The sequence below is a fragment of the Mizuhopecten yessoensis genome, unplaced genomic scaffold (genome assembly GCF_002113885.1).
Source record: "Mizuhopecten yessoensis strain PY_sf001 unplaced genomic scaffold, ASM211388v2 scaffold11067, whole genome shotgun sequence".
Taxonomy (NCBI): Eukaryota; Metazoa; Mollusca; class Bivalvia; order Pectinida; family Pectinidae; genus Mizuhopecten; species Mizuhopecten yessoensis.
The window spans coordinates 313,536-332,087 of record NW_018408863.1 but is presented as its reverse complement, the minus strand read 5'-3'; the positions used below and the strand labels follow the sequence as shown (position 1 = coordinate 332,087).

Sequence of the window (18,552 nt, the reverse complement as noted above, 5' to 3'; positions counted from 1 at the left end):
AGTTTAGATACATAAGGATATTTGTGGTGATTTGAATTGTAACAGTTTAGATACATAAGGATATTTGTGGTGATTTGAATTGTAACAGTTTAGATACATAAGGATATTTGTGGTGATTTGAATTGTAACAGTTTAGATACATAAGGATATTTGTGGTGATTTGAATTGTAACAGTTTAGATACATAAGGATATTTGTGGTGATTTGAATTGTAACAGTTTAGATACATAAGGATATTTGTGGTGATTTGAATTGTAACAGTTTAGATACATAAGGATATTTGTGGTGATTTGAATTGTAACAGTTTAGATACATAAGGATATTTGTGGTGATTTGAATTGTAACAGTTTAGATACATAAGGATATTTGTGGTGATTTGAATTGTAACAGTTTAGATACATAAGGATATTTGTGGTGATTTGAATTGTAACAGTTTAGATACATAAGGATATTTGTGGTGATTTGAATTGTAACAGTTTAGATACATAAGGATATTTGTGGTGATTTGAATTGTAACAGTTTAGATACATAAGGATATTTGTGGTGATTTGAATTGTAACAGTTTAGATACATAAGGATATTTGTGGTGATTTGAATTGTAACAGTTTAGATACATAAGGATATTTGTGGTGATTTGAATTGTAACAGTTTAGATACATAAGGATATTTGTGGTGATTTGAATTGTAACAGTTTAGATACATAAGGATATTTGTGGTGATTTGAATTGTAACAGTTTAGATACATAAGGATATTTGTGGTGATTTGAATTGTAACAGTTTAGATACATAAGGATATTTGTGGTGATTTGAATTGTAACAGTTTAGATACATAAGGATATTTGTGGTGATTTGAATTGTAACAGTTTAGATACATAAGGATATTTGTGGTGATTTGAATTGTAACAGTTTAGATACATAAGGATATTTGTGGTGATTTGAATTGTAACAGTTTAGATACATAAGGATATTTGTGGTGATTTGAATTGTAACAGTTTAGATACATAAGGATATTTGTGGTGATTTGAATTGTAACAGTTTAGATACATAAGGATATTTGTGGTGATTTGAATTGTAACAGTTTAGATACATAAGGATATTTGTGGTGATTTGAATTGTAACAGTTTAGATACATAAGGATATTTGTGGTGATTTGAATTGTAACAGTTTAGATACATAAGGATATTTGTGGTGATTTGAATTGTAACAGTTTAGATACATAAGGATATTTGTGGTGATTTGAATTGTAACAGTTTAGATACATAAGGATATTTGTGGTGATTTGAATTGTAACAGTTTAGATACATAAGGATATTTGTGGTGATTTGAATTGTAACAGTTTAGATACATAAGGATATTTGTGGTGATTTGAATTGTAACAGTTTAGATACATAAGGATATTTGTGGTGATTTGAATTGTAACAGTTTAGATACATAAGGATATTTGTGGTGATTTGAATTGTAACAGTTTAGATACATAAGGATATTTGTGGTGATTTGAATTGTAACAGTTTAGATACATAAGGATATTTGTGGTGATTTGAATTGTAACAGTTTAGATACATAAGGATATTTGTGGTGATTTGAATTGTAACAGTTTAGATACATAAGGATATTTGTGGTGATTTGAATTGTAACAGTTTAGATACATAAGGATATTTGTGGTGATTTGAATTGTAACAGTTTAGATACATAAGGATATTTGTGGTGATTTGAATTGTAACAGTTTAGATACATAAGGATATTTGTGGTGATTTGAATTGTAACAGTTTAGATACATAAGGATATTTGTGGTGATTTGAATTGTAACAGTTTAGATACATAAGGATATTTGTGGTGATTTGAATTGTAACAGTTTAGATACATAAGGATATTTGTGGTGATTTGAATTGTAACAGTTTAGATACATAAGGATATTTGTGGTGATTTGAATTGTAACAGTTTAGATACATAAGGATATTTGTGGTGATTTGAATTGTAACAGTTTAGATACATAAGGATATTTGTGGTGATTTGAATTGTAACAGTTTAGATACATAAGGATATTTGTGGTGATTTGAATTGTAACAGTTTAGATACATAAGGATATTTGTGGTGATTTGAATTGTAACAGTTTAGATACATAAGGATATTTGTGGTGATTTGAATTGTAACAGTTTAGATACATAAGGATATTTGTGGTGATTTGAATTGTAACAGTTTAGATACATAAGGATATTTGTGGTGATTTGAATTGTAACAGTTTAGATACATAAGGATATTTGTGGTGATTTGAATTGTAACAGTTTAGATACATAAGGATATTTGTGGTGATTTGAATTGTAACAGTTTAGATACATAAGGATATTTGTGGTGATTTGAATTGTAACAGTTTAGATACATAAGGATATTTGTGGTGATTTGAATTGTAACAGTTTAGATACATAAGGATATTTGTGGTGATTTGAATTGTAACAGTTTAGATACATAAGGATATTTGTGGTGATTTGAATTGTAACAGTTTAGATACATAAGGATATTTGTGGTGATTTGAATTGTAACAGTTTAGATACATAAGGATATTTGTGGTGATTTGAATTGTAACAGTTTAGATACATAAGGATATTTGTGGTGATTTGAATTGTAACAGTTTAGATACATAAGGATATTTGTGGTGATTTGAATTGTAACAGTTTAGATACATAAGGATATTTGTGGTGATTTGAATTGTAACAGTTTAGATACATAAGGATATTTGTGGTGATTTGAATTGTAACAGTTTAGATACATAAGGATATTTGTGGTGATTTGAATTGTAACAGTTTAGATACATAAGGATATTTGTGGTGATTTGAATTGTAACAGTTTAGATACATAAGGATATTTGTGGTGATTTGAATTGTAACAGTTTAGATACATAAGGATATTTGTGGTGATTTGAATTGTAACAGTTTAGATACATAAGGATATTTGTGGTGATTTGAATTGTAACAGTTTAGATACATAAGGATATTTGTGGTGATTTGAATTGTAACAGTTTAGATACATAAGGATATTTGTGGTGATTTGAATTGTAACAGTTTAGATACATAAGGATATTTGTGGTGATTTGAATTGTAACAGTTTAGATACATAAGGATATTTGTGGTGATTTGAATTGTAACAGTTTAGATACATAAGGATATTTGTGGTGATTTGAATTGTAACAGTTTAGATACATAAGGATATTTGTGGTGATTTGAATTGTAACAGTTTAGATACATAAGGATATTTGTGGTGATTTGAATTGTAACAGTTTAGATACATAAGGATATTTGTGGTGATTTGAATTGTAACAGTTTAGATACATAAGGATATTTGTGGTGATTTGAATTGTAACAGTTTAGATACATAAGGATATTTGTGGTGATTTGAATTGTAACAGTTTAGATACATAAGGATATTTGTGGTGATTTGAATTGTAACAGTTTAGATACATAAGGATATTTGTGGTGATTTGAATTGTAACAGTTTAGATACATAAGGATATTTGTGGTGATTTGAATTGTAACAGTTTAGATACATAAGGATATTTGTGGTGATTTGAATTGTAACAGTTTAGATACATAAGGATATTTGTGGTGATTTGAATTGTAACAGTTTAGATACATAAGGATATTTGTGGTGATTTGAATTGTAACAGTTTAGATACATAAGGATATTTGTGGTGATTTGAATTGTAACAGTTTAGATACATAAGGATATTTGTGGTGATTTGAATTGTAACAGTTTAGATACATAAGGATATTTGTGGTGATTTGAATTGTAACAGTTTAGATACATAAGGATATTTGTGGTGATTTGAATTGTAACAGTTTAGATACATAAGGATATTTGTGGTGATTTGAATTGTAACAGTTTAGATACATAAGGATATTTGTGGTGATTTGAATTGTAACAGTTTAGATACATAAGGATATTTGTGGTGATTTGAATTGTAACAGTTTAGATACATAAGGATATTTGTGGTGATTTGAATTGTAACAGTTTAGATACATAAGGATATTTGTGGTGATTTGAATTGTAACAGTTTAGATACATAAGGATATTTGTGGTGATTTGAATTGTAACAGTTTAGATACATAAGGATATTTGTGGTGATTTGAATTGTAACAGTTTAGATACATAAGGATATTTGTGGTGATTTGAATTGTAACAGTTTAGATACATAAGGATATTTGTGGTGATTTGAATTGTAACAGTTTAGATACATAAGGATATTTGTGGTGATTTGAATTGTAACAGTTTAGATACATAAGGATATTTGTGGTGATTTGAATTGTAACAGTTTAGATACATAAGGATATTTGTGGTGATTTGAATTGTAACAGTTTAGATACATAAGGATATTTGTGGTGATTTGAATTGTAACAGTTTAGATACATAAGGATATTTGTGGTGATTTGAATTGTAACAGTTTAGATACATAAGGATATTTGTGGTGATTTGAATTGTAACAGTTTAGATACATAAGGATATTTGTGGTGATTTGAATTGTAACAGTTTAGATACATAAGGATATTTGTGGTGATTTGAATTGTAACAGTTTAGATACATAAGGATATTTGTGGTGATTTGAATTGTAACAGTTTAGATACATAAGGATATTTGTGGTGATTTGAATTGTAACAGTTTAGATACATAAGGATATTTGTGGTGATTTGAATTGTAACAGTTTAGATACATAAGGATATTTGTGGTGATTTGAATTGTAACAGTTTAGATACATAAGGATATTTGTGGTGATTTGAATTGTAACAGTTTAGATACATAAGGATATTTGTGGTGATTTGAATTGTAACAGTTTAGATACATAAGGATATTTGTGGTGATTTGAATTGTAACAGTTTAGATACATAAGGATATTTGTGGTGATTTGAATTGTAACAGTTTAGATACATAAGGATATTTGTGGTGATTTGAATTGTAACAGTTTAGATACATAAGGATATTTGTGGTGATTTGAATTGTAACAGTTTAGATACATAAGGATATTTGTGGTGATTTGAATTGTAACAGTTTAGATACATAAGGATATTTGTGGTGATTTGAATTGTAACAGTTTAGATACATAAGGATATTTGTGGTGATTTGAATTGTAACAGTTTAGATACATAAGGATATTTGTGGTGATTTGAATTGTAACAGTTTAGATACATAAGGATATTTGTGGTGATTTGAATTGTAACAGTTTAGATACATAAGGATATTTGTGGTGATTTGAATTGTAACAGTTTAGATACATAAGGATATTTGTGGTGATTTGAATTGTAACAGTTTAGATACATAAGGATATTTGTGGTGATTTGAATTGTAACAGTTTAGATACATAAGGATATTTGTGGTGATTTGAATTGTAACAGTTTAGATACATAAGGATATTTGTGGTGATTTGAATTGTAACAGTTTAGATACATAAGGATATTTGTGGTGATTTGAATTGTAACAGTTTAGATACATAAGGATATTTGTGGTGATTTGAATTGTAACAGTTTAGATACATAAGGATATTTGTGGTGATTTGAATTGTAACAGTTTAGATACATAAGGATATTTGTGGTGATTTGAATTGTAACAGTTTAGATACATAAGGATATTTGTGGTGATTTGAATTGTAACAGTTTAGATACTTAAGGATATTTGCTGTCTCTGTGTTTCTGTTAAAAGAACAGGTAGAACAAATAAATGTAATGATATACTTACAGTTTTGGATACAAAAATGTAATGATATTTTTCAGGATGATATTGTGTACGTATTGGAGTGATATTTTAACTTGGAGATAATCAAATATGAGAAGTTAATGTCTGAAAAGTTATAACCATCACAGCAACATATAAAACCGCACTGCACAGTCATGGGAGAAATATTACGTTCTTAAGACACCACTTCTATCTAAATTGAACATATTTTTCGGTGGTAATAGGCTCGGCAATCATTGACAAACATACTTAGGTACATCAATTGATTGCCCGTACCAATTACAACTTGTTCACATAGCTTATTGTACATGTATCTTCAGATGAAGGTTAAAGAAGACACCTGTACTAAACTACTTTGACTGAGATAATGAGTGTTATTTTCTTACCTGTAACACTAGGGACACAGTAGCACTTGTCTCAGGTAGATACATAATGGAGATCACTGTCGGCGGTAGCTCGTGGATAAATATGCTAGAATACTAATGAAGTTCCTCCAGTACCAGCTCTATACACCAAACCCTAGTCCCAATACAATCCCTTGTATACATACCCCCGGGGGAAAAACAACATACACCAGTCGAGAGTCGAGGAGGTCAGGGGGAAAAAAAAGGTTAAACGAACATTTATGCAAATATTTTACCTGGTTTACAGACCTAAGCTGGTCAGGCAACAAGCAGAATAACGTGGCCAGAATATCTTCCGTCTTATGGAATTCACTACATACAGGGTTAAATGGCCAGTGTTGTCATGTGGTGCCAATAGTTCTTTGACAAAAAAAAATGTTTGTCGTAATCTTTTGGAGTTAATCTAATACCTGTGGGGATATTTAAGGAATTTCGTAACTTGTTTTAAATTCTGTGTACATGTGTGGAGCTTAATTTAATTCCAAGGACTGGATATTGTCACCGACTTTAACATCTGGGTCAGTTACAACGTTTACAACCCAGCGTGCTTTGTGGGGTGTTTGACCCTTACTAAAGGTTTAGGGTGTGGATTTATGAAAACTAGATACAGTATATACATTTGTATTTATGAGCCGGAAAAAGATTGTCTGTAGATTCTAGCAGGTAGGCTGAACACCTGTGTACCGAGCTGTGAAGAGATTATCTGTCTGTGTGTGTGGGTCTACGTATATGTATACCCCTTATACCTGATAACTTTACCCTGTGTCAACGACTGTATGTATATATGATATTTACAGCAATATATTCCAGCATTTCATATTGCGATTGTTTACCTTGTGCACGATCCCTGTACACATATCGTAGAGCGCCCATTCAGCTGATGATTTATCTATGGGTGTCCCATGCCAGCTTACAACTGTGACAAATGTGCTCATATTTACAACGTAAAATACATCTTTTGAAAATGCTGTGTGGACATACAGGTTAATACACTTGGAATTTTTTACAATTTTTTCGCATTTTCATCGGATGCCCTCTTATATGTTGGACAGACACTGGATTGCAACACACATGATTAAATCACTCACGGAGTAAGATCTTTATAATACCATACAGGTTGACCTTGATGATAGTATAAGGAAAAATCGTGCCAGTCACAACGTTGTGTCATTAAGGAACAGAAATTTGTGAAAATCCAGTATTGTATGATACATACCTGATGCGGTCAGTGCTGTGGTTTCAGTGCAAGATGATGTTGCATTCCGTGTATTAAGCCACAGGATTCGACGCTTTATCTAATTCATTAAAGGATGTCAGACGCAGATGTCATCCTGACTTGATTATACACCTAGACAGCTAGGACTTCATCAACAGTGGAAATACAAATATTAATCATTTCCAGTGATATCACTTTTAAACACTAAACTAAGGAAGGGTCTGAGGACTGTTTATCGCCAACTCATGACCGATATTCTGATTGGTGGATAGATATCACACCTGTGTTTATACTGTACGCGAAACAGATGGACCGGCTACATTAGTGTCTGTAGTCTTGTCTGGAACACAATAACATCTCCACAAGTCATCTGGAAATACACTTGGAGAACATATGTATATATACACATATGAAATTTATATTCGAAAGAAGGAAAAGTGTATTATATATCTAGATCTTTGTGAGTTCAAATTTTATTGATGGTCAAGCCTCAATCCAATTACTTAAAGGAACGGAAAAAAGTGTCTTGTTTGGAAAACAATGGCAGCTTCTCAAATCAACTGGAAATACTTGTAAATCAAAAACATTATTAGTGCTGTGGAAATTTTGAAGAGAAGCACAATCGGAGGGTCACAAATTAAAACAAAGCATTCATGCAATTTGTGAATGTTTATGTGCAGTGCTGTTCTTGTGTTTATCAAAGATCGATTACAGTGATGCAAGGACGAGTTTATGAATAATTTTTAAAAGATTTATTGTGTTTGCTGATGGCCAATAAACGATGAAAATTTTGTCTGTAGTTTCGTGAACAATCAATATCATCTGAGTCACTCATCAAGAAACCTGAAACAGTTTATTGAATAGCAGATATAATTTCCATTGAAGGATCGTGAAACTGCATACATGTAATTGCGGCAGACATATCGATTAATAATCGCCACGAATCGCATGGTTACTCGGTGAACTAGTTTATCAAATTACAGTGTCCTAAAAATAAGACCATCTATCATATTTTTATTTGTATTGGAACAAGAAGTTGTTGAGAAAAGAAGAAAATTTACGGAAAACTGATTTATTCACGTGCAGTGTATAAATAGTGTACGTAAGCAACTACCGATTTTGCGCGTCAGATCAAGTATAAAATTCTTACTTGGTAGTCGGATTCAATAATTCTTAACAGTTGAATATGGCCACCACCACTAGCAGGACAACAAGTAGAGGCAACCTTCGCTCTGGTAAACCAACGCGCGAGATGCTACGTCTGCAGTCGCTCAACGACAATACAGAAAGCAATTTGTTCCAACGGAGACGTCTTAATTTTGGAGGCGAAGATGAGGGTCACTATTCCACTATCAATGGTATAGATGGAACGGCTGTACAACCTAACGGAGATAAAAGGTATTGATGTGAATTCAAAATTGTTTTATCTTAAACTTAGTTCTAAGAATGCTTTCGGTGAGTACTAGTTTAAACAGAATGTTTAAGGCGGGGATCTGTATTTGGAACGTATATATATTGATCTAGAGCAGCTGGAATAATGACTACTTCACAAGAATCTAGTTTTGATTAGAGCAAAAAATTTTGTGTGAAATATATGTATGATCCTTTTCTTAGGATCAAACATTTTTTTTTATTTTTAAAATTTTAGAAATTACATTTGCCGTCAAAGTCAGTATTAAAAATGTTAAAGTAAAAACAAACACGCTTACAAGGGTAACATTCTTTGCCAGCTGTCATATGTTTTCTTAAAATATTTGCGTAAATTGACCTCCAAATATTACAGTCAATCCAGCTTATAAATAATATTAATATGATTTCACTTTCATGTATCCATATTTCTGAAATATAAGTTGTTATAGGTCTAAAGTATACGTTTGTACTGAAAAAGTGGAAAGGAATATTTGTTGTATGGACTCGTGTTAGGTTGAGTCTTTTTGTACATGTATACTACGATTGTTCATGTCTACCGCTGTACATATATACATGTACCGATGTGATAAATATATATATATATATGCGTATCACCTGGCTGCGAGGGTGAAGGACTTCTGTCCGCCTGAGGCTTGAATAAGCAATACCAGTAACCTGTACATGTACATGTTTAGCATTTTATTAACCTGATGGTTTTTGTTTTAATGTTAATCTGTTGATAACATGATAAAACGTTATGGAAGTCAGAGTCTAGATCTTTACAAATGAACTATATATAGTGAAACTAAGTACCTGAAAAACAACATAATGTGAATGTATAAGGTTCTGGACGTGTGAGTGAAAACTATCATTATTATTAATTAGGAATATTGTAAAGTTTACAAGCTTCTGGTTTGTTGAGCTTCATTAATCAGTAAAGCTTACTAATACTCGAAGCTAAATTTTGAATCAATGATTTAAAATGAAAAATATAGTTCAAAAAGCGGGTGTTCCAGAAACAGGTTTGTCCGTGTGTCACTGCATGCCACAAATCATATGGCATCCCATCGTACAACACTTCCTACTGGAGTTTTCAACCTAATTTCTTAAAACTTAACTGTTTAGTGGCCACACTGTTAAATTATCCACCAGCTGTTGTTATTTTTTTTTAGATGAGATTATTTTATCAGAGTTATGCCCCTTTTACAAAATTGTTGGCGTACTAGTAACTCCTCCTACAGTTTTCAAATGAATTTTGTGAAATTCAACGGTTATAATCACCCCTCTCTGAAGTTGTGCACATGGACTTCATTTTTAGGTCACCTGAGACAAAGTCTCAAGTGACCTATTGTGATCGCCTTTTGTCCGCCGACGTCGGTCGTCCATCGTACGTCATGCGTCCGTAAACAATTTACATTTTCAACTTCTTCTCCAAAACCCCTGAACCAATTTCAATGAAATTTTGCAGAAACCTTCCATGGCCAAAGGTCAACAAAAATTGTGGCTAAGCGCCTGAGGGGCGGAGCCAAAAAGGGTCAAACTGGGGTCAGTGTGCTAAAATTTCGTCATTTTCCTTGTTTAGAATCAGAGGTGCTAGTTTCAAATACTTTTCAGTCTTAAATATGTATGCTAGTTATTGAATAAGGTGGTTTTATTGTTTTTTGTCACTTTGAATAATATTTCTGTTCATCAACTCTCTGTATAAATATATCAGAAATCAGGTGACCGTTAAGGCCCATGGCCCTCTTGTTTTCATTATGTTTAATTTTATGGGAGATATACCCCCTTTTGTAAATTAATATTCAAGTATTCATTCTGATTTACATCATGTGCAGAATGATGCTCTTAAAACCTTTTAAATTCTGTGTACATATGTGGAGCTTTAAAACCTCATAAAACCCTTTAACAGACTTCAATAAAATAGCTTATTTTGTCATCACTTGATAAATATACATTACAAACTGCTTTATTTTAGTTTTATTTGGGAGTGGGGTATTTAAGATAGCCTTACAGTGTCTTATAATACAATTTTAGTTTAAATTGTTTTAACTTATTCACCCTGAAATTTCATAATGAACTATTCCAACCTTTGAATTGGAAGAGTTCAAATGTATCTTCAGGGTCGAATGAGTTAACTTGTTTAATACTTAAGGGTTTGATGTAATCTCCCTTATTACTGGTTTAATCGTAATCCTTTTAATCTGATACTTGTTTACTGTATACTGGTACTGATATTCTCCGAACCTCTTTACCTCGGGGTACATTAGAAAATCTCTTATATCTTGTTTGTTTACCATACATCAGCATTTTTCAATTCTCGATACCCGGGTAAAAACATTTGAATGAGGGCTGCAGATTAAATACCTTGATATCAGGTATTGATCCAGGTAGATGGGCAAATACTTGGCTTCTATAAAAGTCTGGAGATCTAGTAGGTTAATGATAGCCCCTCAATGATACGAACTGTAGGTCGCTTGTAATCCTACTACATGTAGGGACCAGCCGTGACTTGACATCAATATTAGAAAGGTTGTTGAAATAAAGAAGGTTTTTAAATGAAAGAGGAAAAAAAAATGATCTAATTTTGCAAAATAAATTATGATATTAAGTCCACACAGCAAAGGAAGACCACATGATGAAATATTATAAAATGACTGATGTTTCCTAAAATCATTGTTTATCATCCCCTGGCCCTACTTATTCTATAGGGTGGCCGCCAGGGCAGTCAGAAGTTACAAGAATGTGCAGCGAAAAAAAAATGAAATTCCTTTGTTACAGAACTGATTTTTTAAAATTCCCAGTCTTCAAAAATTTTGCAATATTTTCCAATTTGAAAATGTACAGGTATGATAGTAGTTTCTGGTCATGTGAGAATGAGCTTAACATACATGTATGAAAAATTGCTTGTGGTATACATAGTACTGTACCTGTGACTCTAAATGGCAATTTAACACTCACTGACTTAAATTTCATGGATGAAGTACTGAAGAAAAGAAATAACTTATCCCTGAAAAAGTTTTGAACTTCTGAGTTATAAAGTCTTTATATGCCTCATTTGCCCACAAAGTTTTGCTCTCTGACTCTGGTATTTGACAATTTGAGGTTTTGTTGAATCACAAAACATTTAATCTTTTCTTACCTCTTAGAAGGGTTAAGTGAAAACTTTGTGTTTGTATCAATCTTATCAACGCATGATCTTGTATCGATAATCTTTGATGGATATAGGAGAGTTTATCTTAGTAAGTCTCACCCAGGTGTCGACATATATTGTATATAAGCTGACAATTAGTCCTTTCACGCCTAAGATACTTTGGTAGACTCTACCACTCATTTATTAGGATGAGTCCATTATGGTCTACAGAGGTGAAAGGGATAGTGTACACAATATAAAAAGCAAAATTTGCAGTATTGCTGTAAAATACAAAACAGAATTGTATTTTCTAATAACTCATTCACCCCTGAATACACTTTTGAACTCTTCTACTGTTCAGAGGTTGGAATAGTTCATTATGAAATTTCAGGGGTGAATAAGTTAATTATATAGCTGAAAATTTTAAATATTGTGCACAGGTAAAATTTATCTTCAATATGTTGTATTATTTTCAGGGCAAGTGGTTTTTGGGATATGCATAACCTTTATTATAGTACAATGTCTTAAACCAGGACTCTCTCTAGTCCCCAGTTTTGTCTAAACTGGCCAAATATTGTCAGTGTAGATAGATGAAATCCAGAGATCTGTGCAAACTGGCCAAATTATGAGGTCCAAGGGCTGAATAAAAAGAGTGCACTTTAGTACACGATACAGGTCAAATCTACAATTTTTTAAGAGACAACCTAGTGGAATATTTAAAGTAGTTTCTTAACTGTGAATTTAGTCTCACCTGATTGGCTAGATCTGTCCATGCACGTGACATATATGATGGCATTGATGTTGGAGGAGCAAGTGTTTTATAATGATCAGCTTTTATGTTTATCGTTGGTTCATTATGACTGGGACAATAGCTCCTGAAACTATAGCTTGGTAGAATGAGCTATATACTGGAAAAGAGCATCTGTCTTTCCATTTAGGACAATAGAAATGGGTTTAGTTTTGAAAATAGGGACAAATATATGTACAGAAATAATGAATAGTAAAATTAATAAAAAGCTTTGCAGGGATGAGAAATGGTGGTGGTGGTAAAGTTTCCTCATTAGATGTGGTCTCTTATTTGACAGTATTACTTTAAATACCTGTAGGGCTGGTCTAAATCTCCCACTAGAAGATTTAACAGGCTTTGTAGGAACTCTCCAGTCATTTGTATGTGGCTTGCTAGACTGAGTCCAATGTCAGTGTGGTATCAAGTAAAATCTGTTTGAAATTACTTCATAAAAACAAGTTCAAACTATCAAAGCTGTGAATCTTCTGATCAAGTTGAATATTATCAGAATGTGGTATCTTGGACTTTTTTTTCCAGAGAAAGTATAATTTACTAAAAAACACACCTCATGATGAATTCCATTTGCAGGCAATAAATGCTGTACATTTATAAATTAAAGTCCGTTTCAACATTACATTATTTCATGGATGACTTAACATCTGGTGACTAAAAATTCACGACAGAAATACATTCCCTACAAATTTTTTATTTAGGACCTTACAGTCGTGTATGGAGAATTAGCACATTTAGTTGGGTTGAATAACTAGAAGATCATAGACAGGGTGGGGAATATCTTTTCAACTCTTGTACAACTTTTATGAATGAAATGTGTACAAGTCTGGCATCAGTCCAAACAGAGGCTCATTAGGGACGTGTAGTTGACCCTCCTGGCATGGCTTAAAAGAAATAAATTCTAAAGTAACTTTGAAACAAATTTCTGAGGGGTCGAATTTCCCTATCTTGCACCCCTGGTGTAAATTAAATAGTACATTTTAGCGCAATAGATTTTTACAAAACAATTGAGTATAAATCACAATGTCAAAACAATGAAAAATACGTGATCTGCACATAAGGATCTGAGATTTAGCGAGCAGGTGTGTCCATATTCTTAAAATACAAATAGTTTAGGGTTTCTTTGTTACGATAAATAATGATTATGAACGATATGGATACATTGTCTCCAACATGTACACCTAACCTTGTCATTGTCATTGTGTCTATTATGCGGCAAAAGATACCGTTCATGTATTACAAAAGATAACAAAGGGAGGTCTGAAATTTGATCTGGTTGGTTATTTAACTTATTCACTATAAATGTTGTAAAGTAGATACATTAACAAACGAAATGTCGACATGAAGTACGTGCTCTTTTATAAGTCAAGAATGTAAGTATACATGTATAGGTACAGTGTACACCTATATACTTTACCCTAGAATGATGGCTTTGAACATTAAAGAATTTTGATGCAACTTTTAGTAAATGTACCATAATTATAAGGCAATAGTTAGGTAACAGTGAAATTTAAAAAAAAAAAGGAATATATTTTAATTTTTTGAGGTAGAAGATGAGTCGCCCCTATATAACACCTGGTACACTATATACCACGGTAGTATATATATATAGCTTTCTAAGCTGTAACCCCTAAATGGTTATAATATAATTTGTGAAGCCTATAATGTAGCAATGTTTACTCCCCTGAAATGTATACAACTTCATTTTTAATTTCAGTGTAGATGTGTATATCATAGTTATATGACAATAAGCCCATGTCTGGTAATAAGCCCACCCACATACAATATTGCAGTTGAGTTAAGGATGTACACCCCTGAGAAGTCAGAAATTTCCTGTATTTAACTTTTTTTCTTATATGGATTTTTGGAAAAAGGAGTTAATGGCATAGTATAAAATGCAAACAAAACTATATGTCGTCGGTGTATTCGTTTTTGTGCTATGATCGGTCAAAGATACCAATTTAACACAACATGTGATTTTAGTTTTTTTGGGGTTTTGACCATTTGCAGAACAAATTCATACAATTTCTTCCAAGTGTGTTATCAGATACATTTGTATGTATGAATGTTTGTAGAATTGATGAAAATATTATTTTCTTTTAATTTATGGAAGTAAAATTTCTTAATCCTATGCTTTTAACTCAGAAAGCCGATTTGAGTTACCCCTACCCCCTATTTTATAATGAAAAAATACTCATTTTTTACCATTTTTTTGCAGATTAAACGCTTGATAGAAAAAGTTCTGGTATTAAACTTTTTTTAATATTTAATGAATTAAATGAAAATGTGTTTCTCGTTCTAAAATATCTACAAAAATGAGGGGTCAGTGTGCTTCTTTTTTTGTCCCATTATCCTTTGTGTTTTTTTTTACCTTTTTCGGGGTCAAAAATCAAAAGTGCTTCAGTAACACTAAATACGTAACAAAAATATCAATAATGTATAATTTTCCAGTTTCTTGCATATTATTTTTATCATATTGAACATTATAAAGTTGTACAGCAAAATTGAACCTTCAGCTACAATTAAAAATGGCGACACAATGACAATTTAAGTGATCAATCTAGTGTCAAAAAAGTTGAAATTTTGGCCTTTTTTGAAGCGCAAGAAATACACATTAAAACACATTTTCAAAATGGCCGCCAAATTGGTATTTTTTAAAAATCCTTGTAAAAAATGTTCTACAAACAACAGGCATCTAGTTTTTTGACATATTTTTCAGGTGCGTGTTTGCTAATAAACTTGATCGTAATTTGTTAAATATTACAAAAACCTATTACACCAGATCAAAACGAGACTTGAATGTGATTGAAACCTCAGAAGAGTACATCCTTAAGCAAATGCTACATTTCATTGTTCTATATAAGCCCACCCTCCACTTTAAGTCAAAGAGTATGTGTTGGCCCTTTAAGGTTTTTGCTGGATAGTATGGTATTAACAGGACATTTTCACATGAATTAGAATAAATTTATTCATCTATTCAAGCACAAATCACAATATACCAATTTTTGTAATATTTCTGTTGACCGTAAATGTGTATAACTGGAGCATGATTGGTAGGCGATAACAGAATGATGATAGCATTATACTGTATCAAGTATCTATAATGCATATTTATATACAGATCTAGAGATGGGAATGTAAATAGACCCATTATACGAATCATTTGACACAGCACATACAAAATACCTCCTATACAATGCCAGGTTTTATATAATCATGTGAAATTCAAATCCACACAGACTGCATGCATACTATATATTTAGTACTTTCATGCCTCAGCAATCCAGGTTATACAAAATAGACGATGCAATAAGAAAAAATAGATAAAAGTATGGTGAACTACATCCTGGACAGAATAATATCTATTTAATCCCATTTCTATCCAGTATTTTTCCTGCCTTTATATTTGGGGCCTAATTGAGGCCCCTATTTCCAATTGTGTATGTTGTGTATTTTTTCCCAATAAAGTCCGAAAAAAATCCACAATTCTCATTGATATTTTTTTACGTGAAAGAGAACAAAATAACAGGAATAATTTTGGTTCGTTGATTAAACAAGCTAGTCTTTCCCAGTTTCCCACATACACCACACAAAAAAATCTGAATTCCAGCTAGGTGGCAATTTCCGAAATCGGCCAGAAAAATCACTGCTACCTGTCACAGTTACTTCCCTTGGTTTTACTCTGAAAGACCTTAGCTGTTACTGAACAGGAGCTGATCATGAGAAATTTGATGCATTCCTCGTCACCTACATGTTACCATATCCTTCCTGCAATCGAAGGCCCCCGTCACAAACACAATAGGGTGTGCATTATGCCTTGTTTCCTGCAGCACATATGACTACAGGAATCAAGATATGATATTTCACGCAGATGATTTGATCACTTATATTCTTCCCTGTGTGTGTGACAGTACTTTTTGGAACCATATTTCATACATGTTAAATTCTTATGGAGAAGATCACAGTAAGTTCATCAATTATTGTTTTTTGGGCGGGGGGCGGGATTTAGTAACTGCAGGTCCATTATAACATGCTCGTTGTCCACTTTTTGTGTACATGCCAACAATTATAATATGTTTATAGTACAGCATCCTTCAGAAAGGAGCATTTAGTTTGGTTATATAATTAGCATTGGGAGATATATTGCAATAAAAAAAGTTTTGCAAAAGAAAAAAGTAAGGTAACTTTGTGCAAGAGATTGATTTTGACGACGTTGCAGCTGTTACTGGGTAATATTATATACTGTCTCTCATTAGTACATGTGGGTATACCCTTAAAGAATGTACTGAATATATATTTATAGATGTATATGTGATCGCCATCAATAATCAAAATTATCTGCAATGTTCACTTGTAGAATTTTGTCTCTGGTGGAAATTTAACAGACCTTCCTGTCTTATAATGTGTACGAAAGCAGAAATGCAGTTATTTTCAGACTTTGTCATGATCAATTACTTTCAGGTTTATCTATTTACCAGTGTGCACTTTGTATAAAAAGGATAAATTAGGTCAGGGAATCATTTGATGATAATAAATCATAATAAACTGGCCCTGCATGGGGATCATGCTTCATATTCTGTGTCCATGATAGCTTATAGATGTGTCAATTTGGTAATTATTTAGGTCACCATGCACGGAAGTGCTCTACTATCACAAGTTGACCCTTTCAATGGTCATCTAGGTCATGAAGTTATAAAATGTTTTTGTCATTACTACTTTTATGAAATATTTTGAAGTCATTGCATGTTTACAGAGGCACTTTTCTATACAAATGACATCTTGTGTTGCAATATTTTACGGAATTATTATAAGTTGTTCAGAATAGGATTTTTTGAAAACAAAGATAGAAATAAAAGAGAATGGCAAAAGCTGCAACAGTGGAACTCTGGAATCATCCACTACTAAATCTGTATTTAACTGATGTTGTTGTCCAGGAATTACAAATGCACAGAATCAAAATGAGAGATGAACAAATTGGCAAGGGAAGTAACTCTGAGCCAGAAAAAAATCCAATCTCAGGAATCATCTACTACTGAATCTGTATTTAACTGATGTTGTTATCCAGGAATTACAAATGCACAGAATCAAAATGAAATGTGAATGTTTTGGCAAGGGAAGTAACTCTGAGCCAGAAAAAAAATTCTTTCTGTTGCTTCTGTCTTCTACATTTTTTAATGTAAAGAGAGCTAGAATGACCCAAGTTGAACTTTGCAATTACAACTGGTGCAGTGGTTGCCATTACCTTAAACACGACATGTTGGTACAATGAATATTTTTGTTCCTTTCAGTAAAAGCATGTCCCTTGGGAGCTCTGTGTGCCACCGTTGCAATGAAGGCTTCGGTCCGAGTGAGCAGATCATGAACTCTAACGGGGAGATATGGCACACCAAGTGTTTTGTGTAAGTATTACAGTACTGGATCAGGTAAGTCTTTGTCTGTTACAGGATACACTATAGTGTACCATGGAAGCTTAACTCAGGAATCTGGACTCAATTGGTCAATGTGGAAAACTTCTTTTAACTCATTCACCCCCTTAAGCCACATTTGAACCTTTCTGAATCGAAGATTAGGCAAGTCCAGTTTATTTAACTCATTCACCCTTGAAATTTTATAATGAATTATTCCAACCTTTGAATTGGAAGAGTTCAAATGTGTCTTCCGGGGTGAATGGGTTAAATATGTAGGGGTGAATGAGTTGAGATGCACTTGATGCGGAGGTCCTAATGCACGAGAAACCGGATTCCTGGATATCTGAAAAGAATAAATATATTATGTCATTAAATTATTAGAACGAAACATTTTGTAATACTGTGTCATGTACAACTTCCTGTACATAAATTGAAACTTGAAAGATATAAAATTTGAAAAGAATGCTTCAG

General features: G+C 32.4%; 1 protein-coding gene across 5 annotated transcripts in view; it reads left to right on the top strand.

Moving 5' to 3' along the window:
* LOC110465242 (LIM and senescent cell antigen-like-containing domain protein 1) overlaps positions 1 to 18,552 on the top strand; it is a 53,839-nt gene that overhangs the window by 13,008 nt on the left and 22,279 nt on the right. For 2 of the 5 annotated variants that reach the window (XM_021520946.1, XM_021520945.1), the window contains exon 2: positions 17,962 to 18,072. In XM_021520946.1, coding sequence (XP_021376621.1) covers positions 17,962 to 18,072 — 111 coding nt within the window. Of the gene's footprint in view, positions 1 to 6,357; positions 8,733 to 16,551; positions 16,638 to 17,961; positions 18,073 to 18,552 lie in introns of those variants that run through there. The other 3 variants (XM_021520942.1, XM_021520944.1, XM_021520947.1) reach the window with 3 other exon arrangements.